Source organism: Patella vulgata, chromosome 3 (assembly GCF_932274485.2).
Source record: "Patella vulgata chromosome 3, xgPatVulg1.2, whole genome shotgun sequence".
NCBI lineage: Eukaryota > Metazoa > Mollusca > Gastropoda > Patellidae > Patella > Patella vulgata.
The window spans coordinates 49,306,991-49,329,544 of NC_065881.2; the positions used below are offsets into that span (position 1 = coordinate 49,306,991).

The 22,554-nt window shown below is 37.0% G+C and overlaps 1 protein-coding gene across 3 annotated transcripts in view; it reads right to left on the bottom strand.

Moving 5' to 3' along the window:
* Positions 1 to 22,554, bottom strand: part of LOC126815371 (atrial natriuretic peptide receptor 1) — a 239,454-nt gene that overhangs the window by 20,235 nt on the left and 196,665 nt on the right. For all 3 annotated transcript variants that reach the window (XM_050540962.2, XM_050540963.2, XM_050540964.2), the window contains exons 4-10: positions 21,863 to 21,998; positions 21,516 to 21,607; positions 19,455 to 19,593; positions 15,885 to 15,969; positions 10,557 to 10,683; positions 9,069 to 9,167; positions 6,443 to 6,520 (exon numbers count right to left, since the gene is read on the bottom strand). In XM_050540962.2, the coding sequence (XP_050396919.1) occupies positions 6,443 to 6,520; positions 9,069 to 9,167; positions 10,557 to 10,683; positions 15,885 to 15,969; positions 19,455 to 19,593; positions 21,516 to 21,607; positions 21,863 to 21,998 (756 nt within the window). The remainder of the gene's footprint in view (positions 1 to 6,442; positions 6,521 to 9,068; positions 9,168 to 10,556; positions 10,684 to 15,884; positions 15,970 to 19,454; positions 19,594 to 21,515; positions 21,608 to 21,862; positions 21,999 to 22,554) is intronic.

The window sequence follows — 22,554 nt, forward strand, 5'->3', positions numbered from 1 at the left end:
ATTTGAATGAAATCTAATTTGCAATACACAAATATGTAATATATATAACCACGGACCTTTGACTTGTCAGGGGTAACGGTGGTAGTATAGTAAGTAACCTGGACTAACAGCAACCAGGGGATCTTTAACGTGTTGTTAATTGTTTGTCTGAACGACTTGATACCCTATCTTGCCATGCCATTGATCCTACACCAATGACAAGGAGATAGCTGGATCTTTGTCGGCCAATACCTGGATCGAACACAGGACCTCTTATTTAGTGAGCCACTGTGTCTCTAGCACAAAAAAGGAATTAGGTGTATAAATTTGCAAGTTTCAGATTCCCGTTGGGAGAGATACCATGGCTGTTTATATTACTGATATCCTTCTTATCCTATTTTTTGTTCAAAATATATATTTCATGTCCTGCATATTTCATTATAGTTTTTAAGAATATCAGACGCATTTTATCTTCATCTGTATGCTTAAAATGACATTTTCCAATAAAAAATTATACGTATTTTGGATTTGCTTGAAGGCTCTTAGACTTGGAATACAATTTATTTGCCATATTTCAATTCAGTGCTTTGATGAGACCAGACGTGTTAGTGTAAATATATACTTCTGCTATATCAGCTCGTCATTGTATTTTCATGGAAATCTAATTCCTTAGTTGCCTCACTAAAAGGAAGTCAATCTACCGTCGTTGGTTTGTCTTATCAATAGAATAAACCGGATATTTCCCAGACCCCAGACACATGCTTACTGAACTGTATCACTTCTTATTTGAAGAGAAAGCCCCGTGTTATAAATAAAGAATATGCAATCAACAGAATACTTTTGAATTGCAATCAAAAATAAATTATGTAAAGAACATGCTCCTACAAAAATCCCGTTCTACCATGAATTTATACATTTTAGTATTTTTTTAAAAGGATATTTGCACACAGATATACCGGAAGTACCCCGTACTATCACGAAATGAAATGAAAAGGAGTTTAACGTCTGACATTTATGCGCCGACTGGGCTACGCCGTACAGTGCGCTAGGAGGGAGATTTGCCCGGGCACTGGCGGTACGGCTTAATTTCAATTCTCAGGGGTTCTTGTGCGCACACACCAAAGTGTACACGAGACCTCTGTTTTTGCCCTATCCGAACAACTAGACACTGTCCTTGCCAGGTTCTCCTTCCTGCACCTACTAAGAAGGTGAAAGGACGCTTGAAAATACTGGGGGAACTTTCTCGACTAACACCGGGATCGAACCCCGGATCATCTGATTAGTGAGCCAGTGCCTTACCCACTGAGCCACCTCGGCTCCCTGATCATCACCACGTTACTACCACCTTTTAGAAGACCGCGCCACCCTGACACGACACTCCTGCGCTGTTACAAAGACCTCACCTCGATTAGCTGATTTGTGGTATATGGGGAGATACTCAGCCTCGTCCACTAGTTCCAGCGTCACACATACACCACAGCTTCGCTGCGACCTAAAACAATCCGCTTGTTCGTGTCTCAGAACAGCATCAACGTGGCATGATGTCCTTACTACGCTGCTACGCAACGAAAAATTGTTTTAGATCGCGCCAAGATCGCTCTAAGCGCGGTAAAAGCGTCGTGGAAACGCCAGATATCGTGCTGTGGTCTCTATGGTCGTCAATGTTCGCCGAGTCACGATGTTCAAAAAAAACGTCAAGGTTCTGCGATCTGACCCGGAAGGCTGTGAGAAAGTGGCTTTTTAAGTTTGTAATTTTTTGAGACATTGTCTCACGTTGTGCTCACGTTTGCCGGCGACCTTGTGCATTTTCTTGTCGCCGTAGGTCGCTGACGCCACCCATGTCTGATGGGGACATTAGCCACGACCTCAACACGGAGTCGAATGAAGTTTTTAACTACGTTTTATATTCATTATTTTACGTGGTGAGGGCGTAGCGAGGACTTAATTATATGTGAGGGGTGGGTGTGGGGGTATTGATCGCAGTGTGGGTGTGGCGCCGGCTATGTCAAAACGCTGTCGCCACGCTTTCTCTACCACCAAGCCCTCACCACGTTAATAAAGGCCCCACCACGTTCATGACATAAGTGGACAGGGCGTATGTGTGAAGGGGGTGTTAGACGGATAAATGTATGAAGAATAGTGATATTGCACAAAGTTGACAATTCAAGTATAATAGTAATGCAAGAAATTTTATTTCCGACAAGCTTTCCTATTATAGTGTCGACATTACCAAAAACAAAACAAACTGCCAATTGAAATGATAGAGTGTGTCCCCATCCCATCCACTTAAAATCCTGGCAACGGGCCTGTGTATCTTATATTTGTAGTGTAACATAAGCATATTCCCTTGCCATACATATCTAAATATCGAAATATCGAAACAACTCTCTACAATGTGTCGAGTTTAATCATTTCTGCTAGCCTTGATCAATATCTGATAAATGCAGACTAGGGGTTTAATTACTTTAATTTTCGCTGCTGTGTTGAAATGTTAGCAACAAATGTCGTCCTTGTCGATGTAAAGAAATGAAGTTAAACTTCATATTGTTGCGAGGCATGATAATGGCGACAGGTATACATCGCTTACTCAAGAGTTGTTTTAGTTTTCGTCCCATCAGAACGATTAGACCCCAACACCCCCTCCTCTCCCGTCAAAGGCAAAACCTAGTAACTCACTTTTTTCTTATTTTGAGAAAACAAAGGAAAACGTAATGAATGAATATTAAACGCCAACTCATCCATTGATTTGTCTATTGAGTTACTAGGTTTTGCTGTGGTATACTAGGCAAATGAAGGAAGTTGCTAGGTTGTGTCATGGGTGTAACTGCTTACAAAATCCAAAAATTGGAATATCTAGTACAACAACAGGAGGCACATACCCTAGTAACTACAAATTTGGTTCTAACTCAATTTTGATAAAAAAAAAAGTGAGTTACTAGGTTTTGCCTTTTGACGGGAGTCCTCCCGTCTTGAAACACTGACAAGACCAGTGGTTTATTAAGGTCTTTCGAAAGGGCAACCGTTGTGGGACATAATAAGAACTATGTCTAGTTATGATACCCCTGTACAATGTGTACACCCTAGCAACATACTCAAAGCCCCGCACAAGCATGTGTATGTATATACATACTAAGACACTTTGAACAGATTTATTTTAAGCGTTGCTTTAAAATCGCTGTAAAGGATTAATCATCTAACACCAAAATACAAGGCAAGATCGCGTTCACAAACTAAAAATAAAACTTTATACTAAATGTATATTCACGATGCAACTGATAGATGTAACATGATTATGACCATATAATAAGCTGTTGCAATAATCAATTTTAAATCATTTATTTGTTGACATAGTTGTAAAAATTGGTTTAATATACTATTCAAAAAAAGTAGGGGATATTTGATTTTGGGGGCATAATACTAAAATATGCAAATGACTACGAAAAAAGTCACTATAGAACCTAACAGAAGAAACATTTCCAGTTACATGTGACGCCCAAACGCACCAATAGCTACCGCATGGAATGCAGGTGATGCTTGGGATCATCATGGGGGTCCAACCCAAGATTTGCACGACTCTGACTTTGAATGTTACAGTCATTGTGGCATTGAATTCCAGGGTGGAAACATCAGTTTAATTGTTTTAGTGACCAAAAAACAAATTTTGATATGCGTCGGCTTACCCAAAATGAAAGGTTACGTGCCCTTGTCATGCTACAGTTCGGCACAACACAGGCGGTTGTGGCGCGGACGATGAATGTTTCTCAGTCTGTCATAAGCAGGCTATGGTCCAGATACCGTGATACACAATCTGTACAGGACAGACCACGCTCAGGTCGACCAAGGGCGACAACTCAAGCCCAGGATCGATTTATCCGTACCTTGGCCTTGAGAAATCGTGTCATCACAGCAAATCAGATCAGCGCTCGTCTTCAAACAGACACTGGTGTGAGAGTGAGTGGCCAGACGATTCGGAATCGACTGCATAGGGGTCACCTTCGCGCCCGACGTCCTCGCGTGATCCCTTGTTTGAGAGATCATCACATTCAGGCAAGACGTCGTTGGTGTAGGGATCGTCAACACTGGGATAATCGACGCTGGAGCAATGTGATGTTTTCAGATGAGTCAAGGTTCACTGTTGATTTTTTGGACAGACGTAGGAGGGTGTGGCGTCGTCGAAACGAGCGCTTCCAAGACGTTAACGTCATCAGACATGATCGATTTGGGGGTGGTTCTGTTATGGTGTGGGGAGGCATCACTGTTGCTGGAAGAACGGCTTTACATGTTGTTGCAGGGCGTGTTACAGGCCAGTACTACCGGTACAACATCTTGGCAGTCAATGTTGTGCCGTTCGCACGACGTCATGGCCGCCGTTTCATCTCTCAGGATGACAACGCAAGATGTCACAGGGCCAGGATCGTTACAGGTTACCTCCAACAACAGAACATCACCACATTACCTTGGCCAGCACTGAGTCCCGACCTCTCCCCCATCGAGCATGTCTGGGACATGCTTGGACAGAGGTTACGTCAACGTCAACAACGTCCTGCCAATGTCCAAGAACTTGCTTAGACGTCTCATTAGGAGTATGCCACGTCGGATCAATGCTTGTTTGGCAAACAGAGGAGGATTTACCCGTTACTGACTTGGTTGTGATGCTGTGGTAACTTTGCTGTTTGACCCCGGGTATCATTTTACCCTTATAATGGTCAGTCTGTGCCTTACTTAGTCTAACGATCATTTGGAATAAATCGATGAATGTGAACTTCATTTCATTTTGTCATTTGTTTCTTCGTCAGTTTCATTAGGTGACTTTAATAACACTTAAAAATCAAATATCCCCTACTTTTTTTGAATAGTATATGTCCAATGTTTCATCTTGTGGTTGACTTGTTCCGACAAGCATGTCGTCAGTCTTATCATCATTCAGATTTAACTTATTGGCTGTTCTCCCGATTTTACTGTCTGTGAACAAGATGAAAAATTGAGAATATCAGCGAGCTGAGTATGACCAGCATATACATATTGATTCACATTGCATGTTTCAAGGACACCACTGAAACATTCCTTATAAAGCACAGGCAATAAAGGCCCGGCGACCTCTGTGCCACTTAATCCCTTGTGATGAATCGTCCTTGATGGTAACATACAGGCGGTATCAAAGGCAGCTGAAAGAGCCACTAGGATCAAAGAAGCAATATATTATCATGAGCCACACCTTAGATAATTCTTATTATTGCTGTTCATATTCTGTAGAGCTTATTATTAGAGATGCCCGTAAGTCTTGTTAACCGCCTTTTCAAGAATTATTAAAGCTAGACGCAGTTCTTGGGATATCCTTTTTGCCCAAAGATTATACCACAGTCCCGTTACAAAAAATCCGAAACACCCCTGGGATGAAACTGGCGTTAAATAAATAATGCACAGAACTTTTTATGGAATAAAATCACGGTATTCAATAGGAACAATTATTCTCTTGTATTTATCAAACACATTAATTAACTTTGTTATAACTGGGAGTGAACGGTCCCGATAAGTACAGAGGGTAACTTAATAGTACGAACAATTTCTGTTGAACGTTTTGTTTTCTTGGATTTCATTTTATGTAAAAGGATCAAAGAAATATAACGGTTCACAAACAGTAGACACTAATGTTACATCCAGTGGATTGCCAGCGCCTGGGACGAGGCTAGTATTGCCTAACCACGGCAAAACTGTTATGTGGCAAAGTGTAGCTGCCCAATGATGTTGAAAAACACATTAAAATTTCGTTGATTCCTATAGCTGAGTATTCAGTAGATTAGCCCATGCTGTTATTCCAAAGCTGGGCAAGTTGATTGATATCTTGATGTATATTAAGTTGAGGCTGTCCAGGTCTTAGACTTTCGGTGTTAATACATTTAAGGTAACGACTTGATCTGTTACGACCCATTCGTGTTAATGCTTTGATCTGTAATGATCTGTTCGTGTTAATGCATTTAAGGCCACGACTTATTCTGGAACACGCGTTCGTGGCAATGGATATAGAGTAACGACCTGATCTATTACCATCCATTCTTTGCAATGCATATAGGGTAACAATTTGGTCTGTTATGATCCGTTCTTGGCACTGCATATAGGTTACAACTTGATCTGTAACGATCCGTTCGTGTTAATGCATTTAAGGTAACGACTTAATCTGAAACACGCGTTCGTGTTCTGGGTTGGTCATGTTTCAAGTCATTACCATAAAAAAATAATTATCTGGTATTTGCGGATCACAAACAGTGACAACCTAATCCAGGGTATTCCAGATTTATGTGGTGAACAGTTAATATGTTGGCATAGATAGACCACGTGTCATGTTGAAATGTTGATCATATTAACTTAACTACGTATCTAGAATATTATTACAGGGTTGTAATTAAAACATATAAAAGACCGACAAAGACATGAAAGAGCAAGTATAATTCAATCCAATACTTACTCGTTTAATTTCTATCAGTAGACTCTTGGTTATGGTGATATTGGTTTTGTGAATGGGTTTTACAGCGAGAATGGCACCCTGCAAATAAGAATCAAAGACATTATTACCTTTAGTTATTAATACGATGACGATGAGTTCCTTTTTACCAATAAAGTAGTGAGACTTCATGTGGATTGTAATCATAGTATATACAATGAAATATTTGAAATTTCACGTGATTTTAAATAACTGAACTTTGTAGTTCCACTAACAGGAAATTAATATTACCCCAGATATAAATAAGTTGTGCCATTGCGTATTACACAGGCTTACATTTTGTATATTGATATTAGTTTTGGCATTAATTTTAACCAGTTACCAAATACGGTCTAATGTTTTATTAAACAAACCAAAATTCCTAAGATATTTCGTAACAAACACATCCATGTAATGTAGATACATAGTTTAAATAAATATGACAATGTATTGTAAAAAGGCATTAGGCCTTTGGATAATTCTACTGGTATATAAAAAATAGAATGTTTGATTTGATGTGATGTGTCGATACAGTTATATTCGCGGGGGGGGGGGGCTGTCAAATTATATTGTCAGCAAAAATTTGACACGCACCGGCCTGTTTATCGCGAATATACTGAGCTTTTAAATTAGAGTATTATAGGAGTTTAGCTACCGCTTCTGAAAAATATCGTACTTTGAGAATTACAATTATGTTCTTGGAGAAAATTTTAATTCCTCTTTAACAAATGCGGCGGGTAACATGTTAGTATGCAATATTATACTATGCAGAAGTAGACCCTAAATGGATTTAGATATTAAGCTTATATAAATTCATGAAATAAAGTTTGATATGCTGTGTGTTTATAAATGTCTTTAATTCAATATACCTAAGTGAATGGTATCATTCATCTATGTAATATTAACATTTTCCTTTGGTTTTTAAAGGCCAATGTTGGTGATAGGACTAATAAATGCAAGGGCTTTTTCTATTTTCTCGCCTTTTCATATCTTTTGGAATGTAAATTTGGTGGACTCAAAGACTGCCTTTTAATGTTAAATGAAATGGAGTTCAACGTCCTATTTGTCTGCTTTAACCGGGTTAATAAGCACTGTCTCTTTCGAACCGATAATGCCATCCGTTGTGAAAACAACATTATTAACACCATAAAGACGTTAATAGGCTTGGACAAACTAAATTTAATCAAATTTATATAGACATTCACTTTATAGTCTCGATGAAACAATCAATTGAAAAAAAGAAAGCAAGCTCATCTGTAATATTACGGAAAAGGACAGTTGGTGTAGGCTCTAGAAGTGCAATGACATTTTCATCCTAATGAAAGATTTTAATATCCTGGCATAGTCTCGGGCATGCATTGTTCTGTTGGAAGTATAATTATATTGAAGCTCCATGGAAACCAAACTTTATCTTATGAAAGTGAAATAAAAACTCAGAAAAAATAATGTTGGATAAAAACCGGTTTACAGTAAAGCGCTTTATATAGAAATCACTATTAAATGTACAATATTCCAGACTAAAAGTTTACATTACTTTCTATTGAATTCATGACACCATCTTTTACGTCTTAAAACGAATAATACAGAATGTTACATCTCATGAACATCAAGATTTAGATAGCATCTAACATAGGTTTTTTAAATTTAATAGTCTAGAATACAAGCCAAATAAAACCGCTACGTTCTTATTGCTAGTGTCCGTTTCCGATTTGTCTGTGGTAGCGCTACAGTGTTGTCAAGTTGTTCGGATGTGTAGATAAAATACTTATAATAGGTGAAATTCGATGATGAGTAGGTGTAAACTCAAATAGCCCCTCCCTGGCATTACAAACAAGAGCATACAAACACACATGCTGACGAGACGTTAAATTAACTGCATTCCATATTTATGTTAAATTTAAACATTCTCTTTCAATGTCTTCAATAATGCATCTCTTTTATATGAATCGTGTGTTCGAAGATTGGTTTAATAAAAGCTTCAAATATCAGCATACGAAACCTGTACAATTTAGAAATTCATCCCAGACAAATCTCATTGACTAGAAAACTAATTGATAATTGAAAAAATTTAGATATGACCGATATCTAAGGTATTATTATCAATACATTATCATAAGATAGATTCCATAAGCTCATCAATAACAGTACACTATCTATTATTCGGTTAAAGAACTCGAGAGAATTATTTTTATGACTATAAGCGATTAGCCGCTATACGGAAATAACCCATGTAATTTATTCCAGATCAAAGATCAGGATTCGAGAGGACATTTTGTGTGCCAATACGTAGACAGTTCACTTAGTTTAATACAATAAGGATTACGAAGAATCATTCAACATTTTGAATTGAAGATCAATGGTTTTTATTAGTATATAAATTGTTGCTGTTTAGTACTGCCAGACACCACTATTTCCATTGCAAATTAAATTAAAAATAGAAACGTTTTATTATAATCAGTTAATTGTAAGTTTCGATATTTTCAAGCTCAGCCCACCTTCTAATCTCTTTTTTTTTACTGTAGGTGCAGAATTATCAGTTGGTTGTTGTTGATGTCCCGAAAGAATTTGGCATAATCTGCATTATATTTGGCTAAAATCACTTATAGTTTACCTTATAGTATCCTGTTTTTGTAAAGAGTTGCCTGTTGGCACCATCATTCAGGTGAACAGCTATAGTGTCACCAGAGCATGAACTAGCATACGAATATTTCTGCAAAATATTAAAACAAATCACACATTTATAAAATTTAGGAATTACTGAATTGGGTTTCGCGTATTTTAAGCGAATATCGGGGCTTGAAATTAGTAACCCAATTAGTCCTCATCATAAATAAATTCAGATCATCGATACACTAGATATAGCTTGTCTTCAAATATGCACACAGATCAAAGAGCAGTTGCTGTAGGAGAACAGTTTAGGTGGGAACAGTAGCGTACTTATGGGGCGATGGGGTGGCGAGGGGGGGGGGACTTCTGGTGTACTGCACTCCATTGATTTATTTTCTTTCCGTTACGTTTCAGTCTTAATCATAGTTTAGCCCAGACCCATCCCTTTCAAAAAACACTCCCAACCCAACTATGTGCTATACATCCACTTCTAAGTCTTTTTAGATCAAATCGTAGGTTGTATGTTTAACTTATAATTTCCTGATTATTTTGTTTTCCCGGGGCTACAATGATGATATTAGGACTATGAGTAAAAATTGTAAAAAAACGACCTTCTTTATTATGTCTAAAAGTTAATCGCCATAGTTCTGATACCACGTCTAGACACAATAATCTTTGGTATTCAAAATCTTAAATTGTTATTTCCAAGACATTATTCACTGTGATAATCGAAGATTAAAAGACCAGGAGTCACCAAATAAATTTTTTTTCAGTAAGAAAAGTCATACATTGTTGTGAGAACAGGAAGTGCGACAACGTTCAGCCAAAGCAGCTCTAAAAGTTTCCAGAGAATATGCCCATCTTGATAGATACAAGATACCCCCATCCCGTTTATTGTTCCAACATATCCGAATAAAAATTAAATATAGAGTTTAAGATTATACCCAAGCAAAAGCATTGTTATTTGAAAAATAAAACCAACACTGTGATGCAAAAATTAATTCAAACCGACTATTTTTATATTTTGAGAGTTATTTCAATGGTCCTCAATGTTGTACCTTTAACTAATAATAATCATACCATCTTGCATTCCAGTTTAGTAGTTCCGCAGGACTTGTCCCTAATGCATTTACAGGGAAAGCATGTGTTTCGTTTCTTAGATATTGTTATTGTGGGGGTCCTACAGGCTGAATTATTAGGATTCAATGATACTGCAACCTTTCATCGTTATAAATGGGCATATAGTAGTCTTTCTATTAAGTAAAGCTTGGATTAACCATATTGTCGTCTGAAATTCATGCTGTCCAGAAATATTTTATTTTGTCTCATCTTGCACTTCCACCTAGATAATCTTCCCATCGACTTCTTTATTGTATTTATATGTTATTCCCCATATTATCAGTGCTTTTGTTAGATAATGAGACAAATTATTTGTGACAAATTAGATTTATCGAAAGGCTTATTTTGATTAAGAAGCTATAAATCGACCTACTCTGTTTAAACTCATACGACTCCCTTGTCGCTCTAGTTTATGGTTCTTCTCGGGTGACCCAAAGAGAATGTCGTCCCACTTGACTCGCCAATTCATCTCGGCCAATTCTGCCTCTAGCTTAATGTGTCTGAAATATGAAAGGAAGAGGTAATATGATTGAAATTGTTTCCGATATTGTTTAATAACGCCACAGTTCGGCATCTTGTAGTAAACCGTATATACAGTTTCGTAAATTAATAGGTCGTAATCTGCTTTTAAGCCATGTCACATTTTATAGTAATAATGTATATCAAAGTCATCTATTTGAATGTCTAACTGAGTGAATCGATGAATCGATATGAAGTTACAATTCAATAAGCGACCTGTATAAAGTGTCTTGCCCAGACTTTTACAAACAGAATCAACGCCCACCTAAAGTTTCATCGATCACAATAATACTATGAAATCAAAAGACAATGTGCATAGTAAGACAGACTGGCCGATTAAAGGAATATGATCTGATTATTGTTGCCAGTACATGATTCCAAGTGAACTGATTAAAAGCGTACCCGAAATTAATCAGCTGACTAATAAGAAACTAATCCGCTTTGATTTCGGTCAACACAGAGAAACAAATAGGACGCTCTCTGTACATTTAGGAATGTCAAACGTAAGTCTGTTGGTTTAGGACATGAAATTCAAAACTAAGACAAACTTCCATCTGCAAAACTATAAACACTTAAAATCGAATGCAATTGATGCTTTTATTTTGATCCCTGTTAGAGATGGAATATCGCTTTAAATAACACTGCTTTACGCAATTTTCAATACAAAACGGGGCCATACAAAAAATAATAGAGATATAACATTTCCCTAATCCACAAATACCGAGAGCTACAAGATTACAATATTATCAGTTGCTCTTCGTATAATTTCTTTCATCGACAAATCTTCTTGACATAGGAACTATCAGTTGATCTAAAGCCCGAGTTAAATTACAGTAATTAACTGATCATCTAGGCAGACGATGGATGATATCTAGTTCTATTCTACATATAATCGTTTCAAATCAGGACCTCTAAAGGATAAATTCGATTTTCAGTAAGACATAACTGACACAGAAAGCCACTAGACGTCAGAAAATATCGATATTGGAGATATAAACATATTAGAAAATAAAAATATAAGTCCGATCATCCTATCGAGTGTTTCAATCTCATCACAATTTAATACCGTTGACCTTCTTGTACCCTTTGATTGACATCCACCATTCATACAGTAATTTACACCTTGCTGTTCATCGTCACGTTCAGGAATCCAATTATAGAATGCTGTGTCAAGCGGATTTTGTAATGTACCTCTCTGTTGTTTGTCAATAAAATTAGTAAATGCTTAAGGTTAGATAGTGACAAAAGGAATTTCCTGAAGTAAAATTTCTATAGTATTGTCTTTTCTGCCTTGACCTAGTTAGGGGTAAGCTGGTACTTGGATTAAGCCCTTTTAGTTTGCATTGTCAGACGTTCTATGACTTTATACAAGTATACATCTAAATATACATTCTTAATTTTTGCAATGCATATCATTACCCCGCCACTCTCAACATCTTTACATGTATTCGGTCTAAATATCTTATGACAAGTGAAATGAAAATAGACCCATTGCTAGTTAGATAAAGCTTAAAGTGTTATTGTGCCCAGACAATGTTTGAACTGGGTAATTTATCATTGAAATCTACAAAATAGATTCCAATAAAAATTAGTCGAACACAAAACTTGAAAGTGTATACTTGCTAATTAATTATTGCGTTTATGTTCAGGCTTTTAAGTTGAGCTTTTGTTAGACGAAATAACGATTTTTTTTGTTGAACAAAATTTATGGATGCAAGACTGATTGCGACACAATAAAGTTACTTTTCAATCGATAGCACTAGAGCATGACAAATCTCAAAATTAAAAATAATATATATACCACAAAACTTGGCTATTTTCAAATCTACTGTCTGGGACGACTACACAGCTAAGCTCGTCCAGTAATTGCGTTGACAAATCCAGGTGTTGATGGAACTACATTATATATAAAAGTATTCTCAGAGTTTCCCCAACGATTCAACCTGCGATGGCTGAAAATCCCGACAAATTATTTTGTCTTTTGGTAGATATGGCTATCCATACAAGAGGCGCCTTGTAGTTGGTAGATATAGATATCCATATTATTACGTATTTATTGGAACACTAACATATGGTTCAATTTTATTCCAATAATTCGCTTGCGTGCAGGGGTCTTTAGCAGTGGAAGGAAACCGGAGGGTCCGGAGAAACCCACGAGGCTGGACAGGCGACCATACCCCTTGTCACGTACAAACGGGGAATCGAAACCACGCCAGTTGACTCAATGACAGACCTCATGATGCAGCGCGCACACGCTAAACATTCGGCCATCCAACCCCCCTGAACCCTTTAAGACCATCATTTTTATACGAAAGCCCAGAAGGCTCATTCCAAATTCCAAATTCCAAATGCGAAATTCCAAATTCCAAATTCCAAATTCATGTCATACCGATAAAATAGCAAATTGGCAGCCCCCCTCAAATAAACAAATTAGAATTTATATAAATTGTAAATTTACACAACTAATTACTTCTAGTTTACCTATCTGGGCCGGATAAATACCCGTTCCAAATTACTAGATTCCAAATTCCAAATTCAAGATTTCAAATTCCAAATCCCAGATTCCAAATTCCAAATTCCAGATTCCAAATTCCAAATCTGATCCGACCAATCGGATCAGGTCTTTGCTTTTGACTAATCAGTTAGAGAGAGAGAGAGAGAGAGAGAGAGAGAGAGAGAGAGAGAGAGAGAAACGGGGTTTAAAGTCCACTCGACACAAACTAGGTCATTTCGGGACTAACATATGGTTTTAATTTTATTTCAATAATTCGCTTGCGCGTAGGGGTCTTTAGCAGTGGGAGGAAACCGGAGGACCCGGAGAAAACCCACGAGGTTGGACAGGGCATCCTACTCCTTGTCACGTACAACCGGGAATTCGAAACCACGCCAGTTGACTCAATGACAGGCCGTATGATACAGCACGCACGTGCTAACCATTCGGCCATCCAACCCCCCCCCCCCCCCCCCCAATCAGTTAGAGTATAATAACAATATTCCAGTTCGGGTTTACTTCGGCAGATGTGAACATTTTGGGGCAAAGTTCCTCTGCAGTTGGCAACTCTGCTACTCGGTATCCTAGGACTGGCATTTTTTATTTTGCTACAGCAGCAAATTTGGAATTTGGAATTTGGAATCTGGAATTTGGAATTTGGAATCTGGAATTTGGAATGAGCCTTCTGGGCTTTCGTATTTTTATCCGTGCGTCTTTCTAATGTATTTAGCTGTACAAACATGAACGCTTTAATAATTATGTTATAAAATTATACCGGATTTCGCTGTTTTCTTAAAAGGGCATTCAGTCAAATTGCTCCATTTTTACTTTTAATTTTTTTTCAAAAAATGCATTCCAATCCGCAAAATATCGCAGGTTAGCGATGGCACCGAGAAGTGATCATGGTCTGGATAAGTTAATTAATGTCAATTAACAATTTAGATAACATTTCAGGCCTAAAGAACGACCCGTAATAGACAGATTTAGCTCTTGCATAATGTATGTTTACATCTGACCATTAAATGATGTCAAGTAAATAGTGAATTCAAAATATAACAGTGAAACCCCCCCCCCCCCACCAACGACACAGTCTTTATTACTCACTAAATTAATGTTTTGGTGTTTTGAAAACATTTTCTTCAGAAGTTTGAAAAAAAAAATCTTAAAACCCCGACTTTGATTAAACATGACATCTTCCTGGCAATGGCCTAGCGACATAATCGAACGAGGTGCACAGTAAAAATCACAAGAAACCGAAGAATCATTACTATACTATGACACCAGCCGGTTTGAAATGATATTTTTTTATAAACTGTGATCAGAAAAGGGATGGCAAAGTTTCCAGAACAAGGGTGTGGATACATTTTTTAAACGGTTGATCGATTATAAGGACGAACGGACAATATACACATGTACACGTGGGTGGACAAAAACGTTTTTTTGATTTTCAGATTATAACGTTAGACTATAGCAATAAAAATAGTTTCGATTATCACATGTATCTACATAGTAAATTGTAAGTCATTTCAACAATTCAGTTACTTGTGTAACTAGTACTGTTCGGTTTAAATCTGGTTCAAAGATTTTTTGATTATCAGATGTTGGAGATGGCCTATAGAAGTATGTTGTTTCCATTACCCCATTTATCTACACAGTACATTGTGGGTCATTTTAAGGGGATTTATCACAATTCAGTTACTTGTGAAACCAGAAATGTTCGGTTTCAACACGGTTCACTAGGCAGATAATTAGTGTTTAACTATTCAGGCCTCGTGGAATACAAACTAAGTATGGACTAATCACTGATTAGCCCACAACTGATCAGGCCTAAACGCTGATTATTTTATGAACGGTAATACGGCCTTCTATGTACATCAATACAGGTCATGTAAAAAAGCATCAACACGTCTCTGACTAATTGCTTTCCCTGAATGTAATTTGTCTATAAAGCAGTTCTCTCTTTCTCCCTGTTACCCTTTTTGCATGTCAATGTTTGTTGACCTTTTGGTCTAGCAATGACGAAAAGTGTTTGACATTTTCTGCAACGTTTTAGTGAATATTTATGACTTTGAGACGAAAGGATTAGGCAGTACGCATACAAGAAGTTGATAAATCACAACCTATATATGCCTTTAACAGAGCCTATAAAGAATAAGATTATCAACACCCTTCAATATTTCTATCAGATGATTGTGACATATTGGGCTCTTTGGTGTGTCGTAGATTAAGATCATCGGAATGTTCAAAACGCAAAGGAATGGATGTATGGATTATGAATGTCAACCGGGGAGGGTTACTAGTTTGAGCCCACTTGAAGTAAGAAATGATCCAGAGCTGTTAAAGTCTGTACGGGATTTCCTGTACATTACATTGGTATCGAAGAACAACACCAATAACTAAACAAAACGTAATCAACGTCTGATTATAATTTAATAGGGAAGAAAAGTGATGATTTGTTCTTGGGATTTAGAATGGTGGCCACGAGTCAACAATGCAGACTGTTTTTATTTCTGTTCAAACTAATCAAAGGGATTAAGAAAACTATTTGCGTTCAGCTTTCATTCTGGAAATAGAAACAAATGATGAAGTCTCCAAAAGAATAGGGTTGTGTCTGTGACGAATGTAACTTTAGTTGATTATTTTCTAATAATAATTAACAAAACGATTGTCCAAGAAGAGGAAGTAACATACCTGTATATAAAGAAGACGGTAACCAAAACAATAAGTAATATAGATCCCAATACTATTATTACTATACCATATTCTGGAAATGGTTCTAAAACAAAAATATATGTACACGTAAATTATATTAGTTATCAATGTTTACTCTCATGTATTCAGGATAAAATATTAATCAAAGATCAACTTTCTCGTCTCAAAATGTTTTGATAACGAGACACGACGAAGGTGCACTGAATACTATATTGCATCTATTATTGGAATCACATCCACTCTGGTTAACAAATTCGAATCTGGTTGCTCCGTTGTGAAAGTTTTCCTACATATTTGGTGTTTCAGACCATATTAAAATATAATGCGCATAAATCTATGGATGTCTTGATTGAAGTAATAAGACAGAATCTTAATGCAATCAGACATTTGTATATTTAAACAAAGTTTCAGATTTATACAACAAGAGCATTGCTAATGCTGCAATATACGTCCACATTCCTTTCCTTGATATGGTACTTTTTAAAATGAAGAAAATGAAATAAGAAATATCTGTAAGATGACAAGAGGCAAAGAAGGCTAGGCGTTGGTTTTGTTTTGCCAAATTTACAGATATATTAACAAAAAGGTGGGTGTGACACTGCCCCAGGGGGTCGGGGCATTCAGAATTGCAGCCTGTAGACAAAAATACAAAAATTGGGCGTGGCTCTGCCCCTGGGGGTTGGATATGGAAGAATATAAATAGGTACCACCCTGTTATTGAATGATTGATATGCTGAATTTGAACAAAATCTGTTATTATTACAACCTATAGAGTATAATTTACTGATAAAAACTAACAAAAAGTGGGTTTGGTACCACACCCCTGGAGGTCAGGACATGCACCAAAATAAATAGTTGCTATCCTTACAGTATACGGAATTTAATATGTCAAGTTCCAAGATGATCCATTTAGAATTATGGCCTGTAGGCGACACACAGACACACAGACCAACACACAGAGACAGGGGCGGCCGCAATATACGTCCCCGTTATGAATGTGATTGTATAAAAATAAATCGAACTTCTTTGCTGAAGGGGGAAAGAGAAAGCAGGAAACCAGAATAGATAATTCTGTTAACAAGCACCTTAGGCCAAAAAAAACCCCAAAAAATGTTCTGTTTCCAGTAACCTGACGACTCTTAAATTTTTTTATTGTCAAGAGAAATAAAAATCTTTTTGTACAACGAATACCGTTCAGAATACTCTAAGCCTACTGGATTCGTTAAAATGCCTATACTTTTTATTGCTATAAATGAATATAAATGTCATTGTTCTAATTTGAATCTGCATTTACCGATCGGAATAGGTGGGTACTGTACAGAGAACGATTATTAACAACTGCCATTATATTGTTGAGGCGAGATTGCTAACTGACGTGAAAATCGAGACTACATGTTTCGTATAGATTTACCACTGCACATTCCTTCTAATAAGTAACGGCACGCAATTGGACAAAAACAATGAATGTATATATTTCAAACCGGTGGATAGGATCTGTTCGATTGGTATTTAAAACAAGACAAATAAATTTATTACGCACCTATTTCGTGCGACGGTACGATATGATTTTTCAAGTTTTCATCGCGAGTTTTTTTCCCTTGAACAAAATGGCCTCCCTACGCAATTTGTTTTTAGCATAGAACAATAAAAAAGTCCATTTGCCCCCTAAGAGAATATTTAAATCATAATCTAGCCTCTTGATACATTTAAAACAAATATCCAAGAACTCCATCCACCAATCTATTCGTGCTTCATGTTCCCCGGTGCCGACTCAACCTAACAAAAAATTGAAGATTTTCGCACAGAATATTATGCTACGGTAGATATACTAGATCTAACAATGTAACATTAAGAAAAAGAAAAAAAAAACAACCCTACCTACCGACCCCACCCTATTTCACATTGTTGGGCTGTTAACGGTTGTTAATTAAATCATGCCAATTTTTTTATACCCCACATTGTCATATGCACGTAGTGTCGTCGCCCCTGATGAAACTTAAAATATATGTTTATATCCCAAGATCTTGTTTCCTTTCGCCATTGACGCATGTCCGACCATATCATGGATTATTGCCCCTGATTGTACGAAAAATCGCAGTTTTAGCTTGTTCTATGTCCATCTCTTGGAAAATGTGGCAGTATCTTGCATGGCAGCCGCGTGTTTTAATCTTTGTTACGGTTGGTGTTTGGTTTGAACATGTATTTAGTTGTAGCATCAGCTGTAGACAACATTAATGTTCTAATATTCGGTTGATTCTTTCCTACATATACTCTTCAAAAAAAGTAGGGGATATTCAGAAACAATAAAAAACTGCGGAAATGAAATGCCTACACATGAACATAAACAGTTCATATGGGTGGCTTATCTGACGGCCCCATTTCACTCGCAAAGAGATACACTGTCAAAAGTGAAAATGGACGTTTTTGATTTCTTTCTTAAAAATGAGTAATTGCTCCACCAATCCTCAGACATTCAGCAATTCGTCGTGGTATGTTCCTAATCAACCGTCCAATCACGATTTGGGGCAATCGTGAAATCCAGAGTAAATCTGGACTCATCTGAGAACATTACACGCGCCCATCGACGATTACCCTAATGTCTACGCTGCCAACCCCATTGACGCCTGTTTGCCATGTGCTGGCGGTCATCGCGCATGAAAATGGGCTACATATAGCCGATTTCTAATCTTTTAGGGTGTAACTCGAATTCCTGTAACTTGGTACAAGTTTACAGAAAGTTGATTGGCCGTTTGTCCTCGATTTCGCAGGGCCTGTGTACGAATGTATCGATCCTGGGCTTGTGTAGTGGCTCTAGGACGACCTGTACGAGGTCTATCAACAATATTGTGTGTTTGTTGGTACCGGTTCCACAGTCTGCTGATCAAAGACTGTGACACATTAAGCATGTTGGCTACTGCTCGCTATGTAGAACCCATTGAAGCATGCCAATAGTACGTAGACGACGTTCATCATGTTGAAGACGTCTCATTGGAAGTTAACCGTAACACACTAAAGCAAAGATACGCTAAACAGTAAATCTTATGCAATAGAAAAGCAAACATGGATAGGATAATCCAGCACGCGGCAGTTTTCATCAACCCTTCCTTGAAGTGCCATATTTGACAATGAACCCCTCCCATGTGCATGGCGCTACTGCGTGTCGCACGTGTAGCTCAGTGGTTCTGTTAGGGCGATACGTTCTTCATCTGTGAACATACTGTCAAAGCATGTCAAGTGTCCATGACTATTTATCATATCACAACCTGCATTGGTAATTGCATTTCAATATCCCCTACTTTTTTTGAAGAGTATATAATAATATAGTGTGTTGTATTAATATCATTCGATACTAATAAATAGATACAACCCAAGATAGCGAATTATTACATGCAGTTAAAATAAACTGTATTGTGCTGTATTAATCTATTTTTATTCGATACTAGTGAATTAATATAAAGAAATGGAATGTTTATGATAGCCTTTTTATATTATTCAATTTATTCTCAAGTATATGTTTGTACCAAAAATCATATGCAAATGCTGTATTACCTTCTGGTGGGCAAAGCGATCCATCAAAACCACAGACAGGTGTATCGGGTGGTGGACCTGTCCTACCTCCAGCCCAGTGAATCCTCTTTCCAGGTACTGGTTCATATTGTTTCTTATTACCATAATAGTTAGCCACCACCTAGAATATCATGATTGTACATTCTAATTTTTAAGGTTAAAAAGGTTTACACAAGTATGTCATCTCCCTTAAGATAGAAGCGGGGGCAAAACACCATCCAGTTACTTAGTAAAATGAAGGTAAATTATGTTCTGTTACATCTGGTTATCCTTTTTATAATCCCAAATGAACATTTCATCTTCAGCTTCGAAGTCACAATTATTTAATGTCTCTTCATATTTATTTTTCTTATTAACCTCGATAAATTCTAAGAAAAACCCACAATATTTATTGCTCTCATATAAAATGGTTATTATCCCAGGAGAAAGTTTTCCGTGTTAAATATATCATATATGTATACATAAATAAAACATACGTTCAGTTAAAACATTCTCTACTCTACTTGATTCTGACATGATGTAAAGTGGAGAATTTTTTACCTGGACGTATTTTTTTTATTGATTTATGTATTCATCTACCGTAAAGATAGAAATACTTCTACTTTATCCAACCTCAGAACGAAATTTGATAATGTTCAATTCATTAAATCACAAAGACAGCCACCTAATCTCAAACGCCTCCTAACCAAAGAAAAATTCAATTCATCTATCACAAGGACCGGCTTTTATGTATCTAAATGCGCGGATCTTCGATGTAAATGTTGCGACCATATTACACCAAATAACAAATACAATTTTCATAAGTTTACGTTTAGTGTCAACGACAATATGAATTGTGACACAAAAAATCTCATATATGTCTTGACTTGCAATGCTTGTCTAAATTTCTACATAGGGAAGACGTCCACGCATCTACGGGATAGAGTACGCAACCATCGACGGGATTGTAATATTGAAAATGGGCCCTTATTTGTAAATAGACATACCTTTAAATGTGCACAACACCTACAAGTAAAATTCCAAATTTTCCCTTTTTATAAAATGAAAGTCGATGACACAACGAAAAGGAAATTAATGGAAACCCATTTTATTAAAAAATACCTTCCTCGACGTAATAGTCAATAAGTAACAATTGGCCATTAGCTTCATTAATTTTCTTAAATCTATCCCATGATTATCTTCCACTCATTGTTTCTAAATTGAACCCATACACTACAGATTAACACAGGTGTATACATGTTTTCTATAAGTAAACGATATACTATGTAACCATAGACAATGGTAACTATAGTCAATTAAAACCACAGTGTTACTCTGTAAATATGTATAAATATACTATACTGTCCATCTCTATACAATGACATTATTTATGAATAGTCCCAAGACGGACGAAAAGTACTTTAAAATGTTAAAATGTTATTAAACCAGTGTTGAAATCAGTTTTTTGTCGGCATACCTTTTATCTTTTCATCGTTTACCGTGAAACAAAGTAGTGCAGCTTTACGGTTGTGCTAATATGTGCTAATATATGATGAACATTGGTATCAGCAAGAGAATGAACAGAATCATTCTTCTCAAGTATTTGCATTAAACAATAGAAATGAAATGAAATGAAATGGGGTTTAACGTCCTACTCCTAAACTGGGCTAATGAAGACGGACATACGCCATACAGTGTGCTATGAGGGAAATTTTGCCCGGGCAGCGGCACTATCGCCTACTCTTATATCGAATTCCAACTGCCAAGGGATCTTTTACGTGCATTCCGATGTATACACGGGACCTCGGTTTTTCGTCTTATCCGAAGGACTAGACAGCTGTCCTTGTCAGGCCCTCCGTCCTGCATCACTGACAAGGGGGAACCACGCCGGAAAATCTGGATGAACTTTCTCGGCCAAAGCAGGGATCGAACACCCGACCTCCAGGCTAGCGAGCCAGAGTCCTACCCACTTAGCCACGTGATCCCCTTAAACAATAGAATGTTTGAGGAAAGTGTCTTTGTCTTTGGATTTAGCAAGCGTCAAAACTAATTCATAATATTTACCTCAAACTGATTATTATTAGGATTTAAATCTAACAAAGAATAATCCGCGTTTCTGTCGCCATTTGCATCAATACTCACTGTTCCAGTAATACCTAGAAAAAGCAATTAAAAACTTTTCAACTATATGTCAATGAATAAAAATGTGTATGAAATAGCAGGTAATTGTAAAAGTCACTGTTTTAGTTTCTGGATTAAAAAATATGCCCTACAAAATGCGTTTTCTAAAACACATTTTGTATTACTCAAAGTCTCAAAGATAAGGCACTCCGATTTTGGAATATTATATAATTTTAATTTTAGTCGGATCTATTTTAGAAATCAGCACTACAAGGTGTAAACTTTATTACCTTCAAATGTGCGATTCCACATGCGGCTGGTAATAGCAGCACCGTCAGTAATAGAGCCATTTGCCTCCAGTGTTTCATTAAGGGCGGTGGCGTAAAGAATAACGGCATCGTGGAATGCACCGACAAAACTGTTAACCTGAAATGAAAAGTGTATTATATAACATTAGGGAACCATGGTGATTATGCGTATCGTGCTTAACAAATTCAAACGGTGCCGTATACCGCTTCTGATACAAATCTTGCACGTATGGATATCTCTAGGATAGCATAAAGTAGATTTTTACCCTCATTTGCAGTAATCGAGTAGATTTATCTGAGACCATTGTATTCTAGTAAAGGCCCTTAACCGTCGATGCCTCCTATACAAACCCATTCCAGTACAAACAATGCATCAAATCCACCGACATTACCATACATTTTAAGAAAAACAGCATTAACATCCGATTAGCGGCAATAAACGTCCTCTCTAATGTTGATTTAATAGGCGCTTAATATGTTACCACCACTGAGAGAGCATCAGTGACCACGAATACGTGGCCACAACCTAGAGAATTCTGAACTTAGATTATTCCCTTTGCTATTTAAGGAATTCTGTAATTTAATAATAAGGATGTAATTAAATAATAGGGGGAAAAGTACTAAATCATTAAAAAGCAATATATCAAGATAGTCAAACTATTCACTTCTTTCAA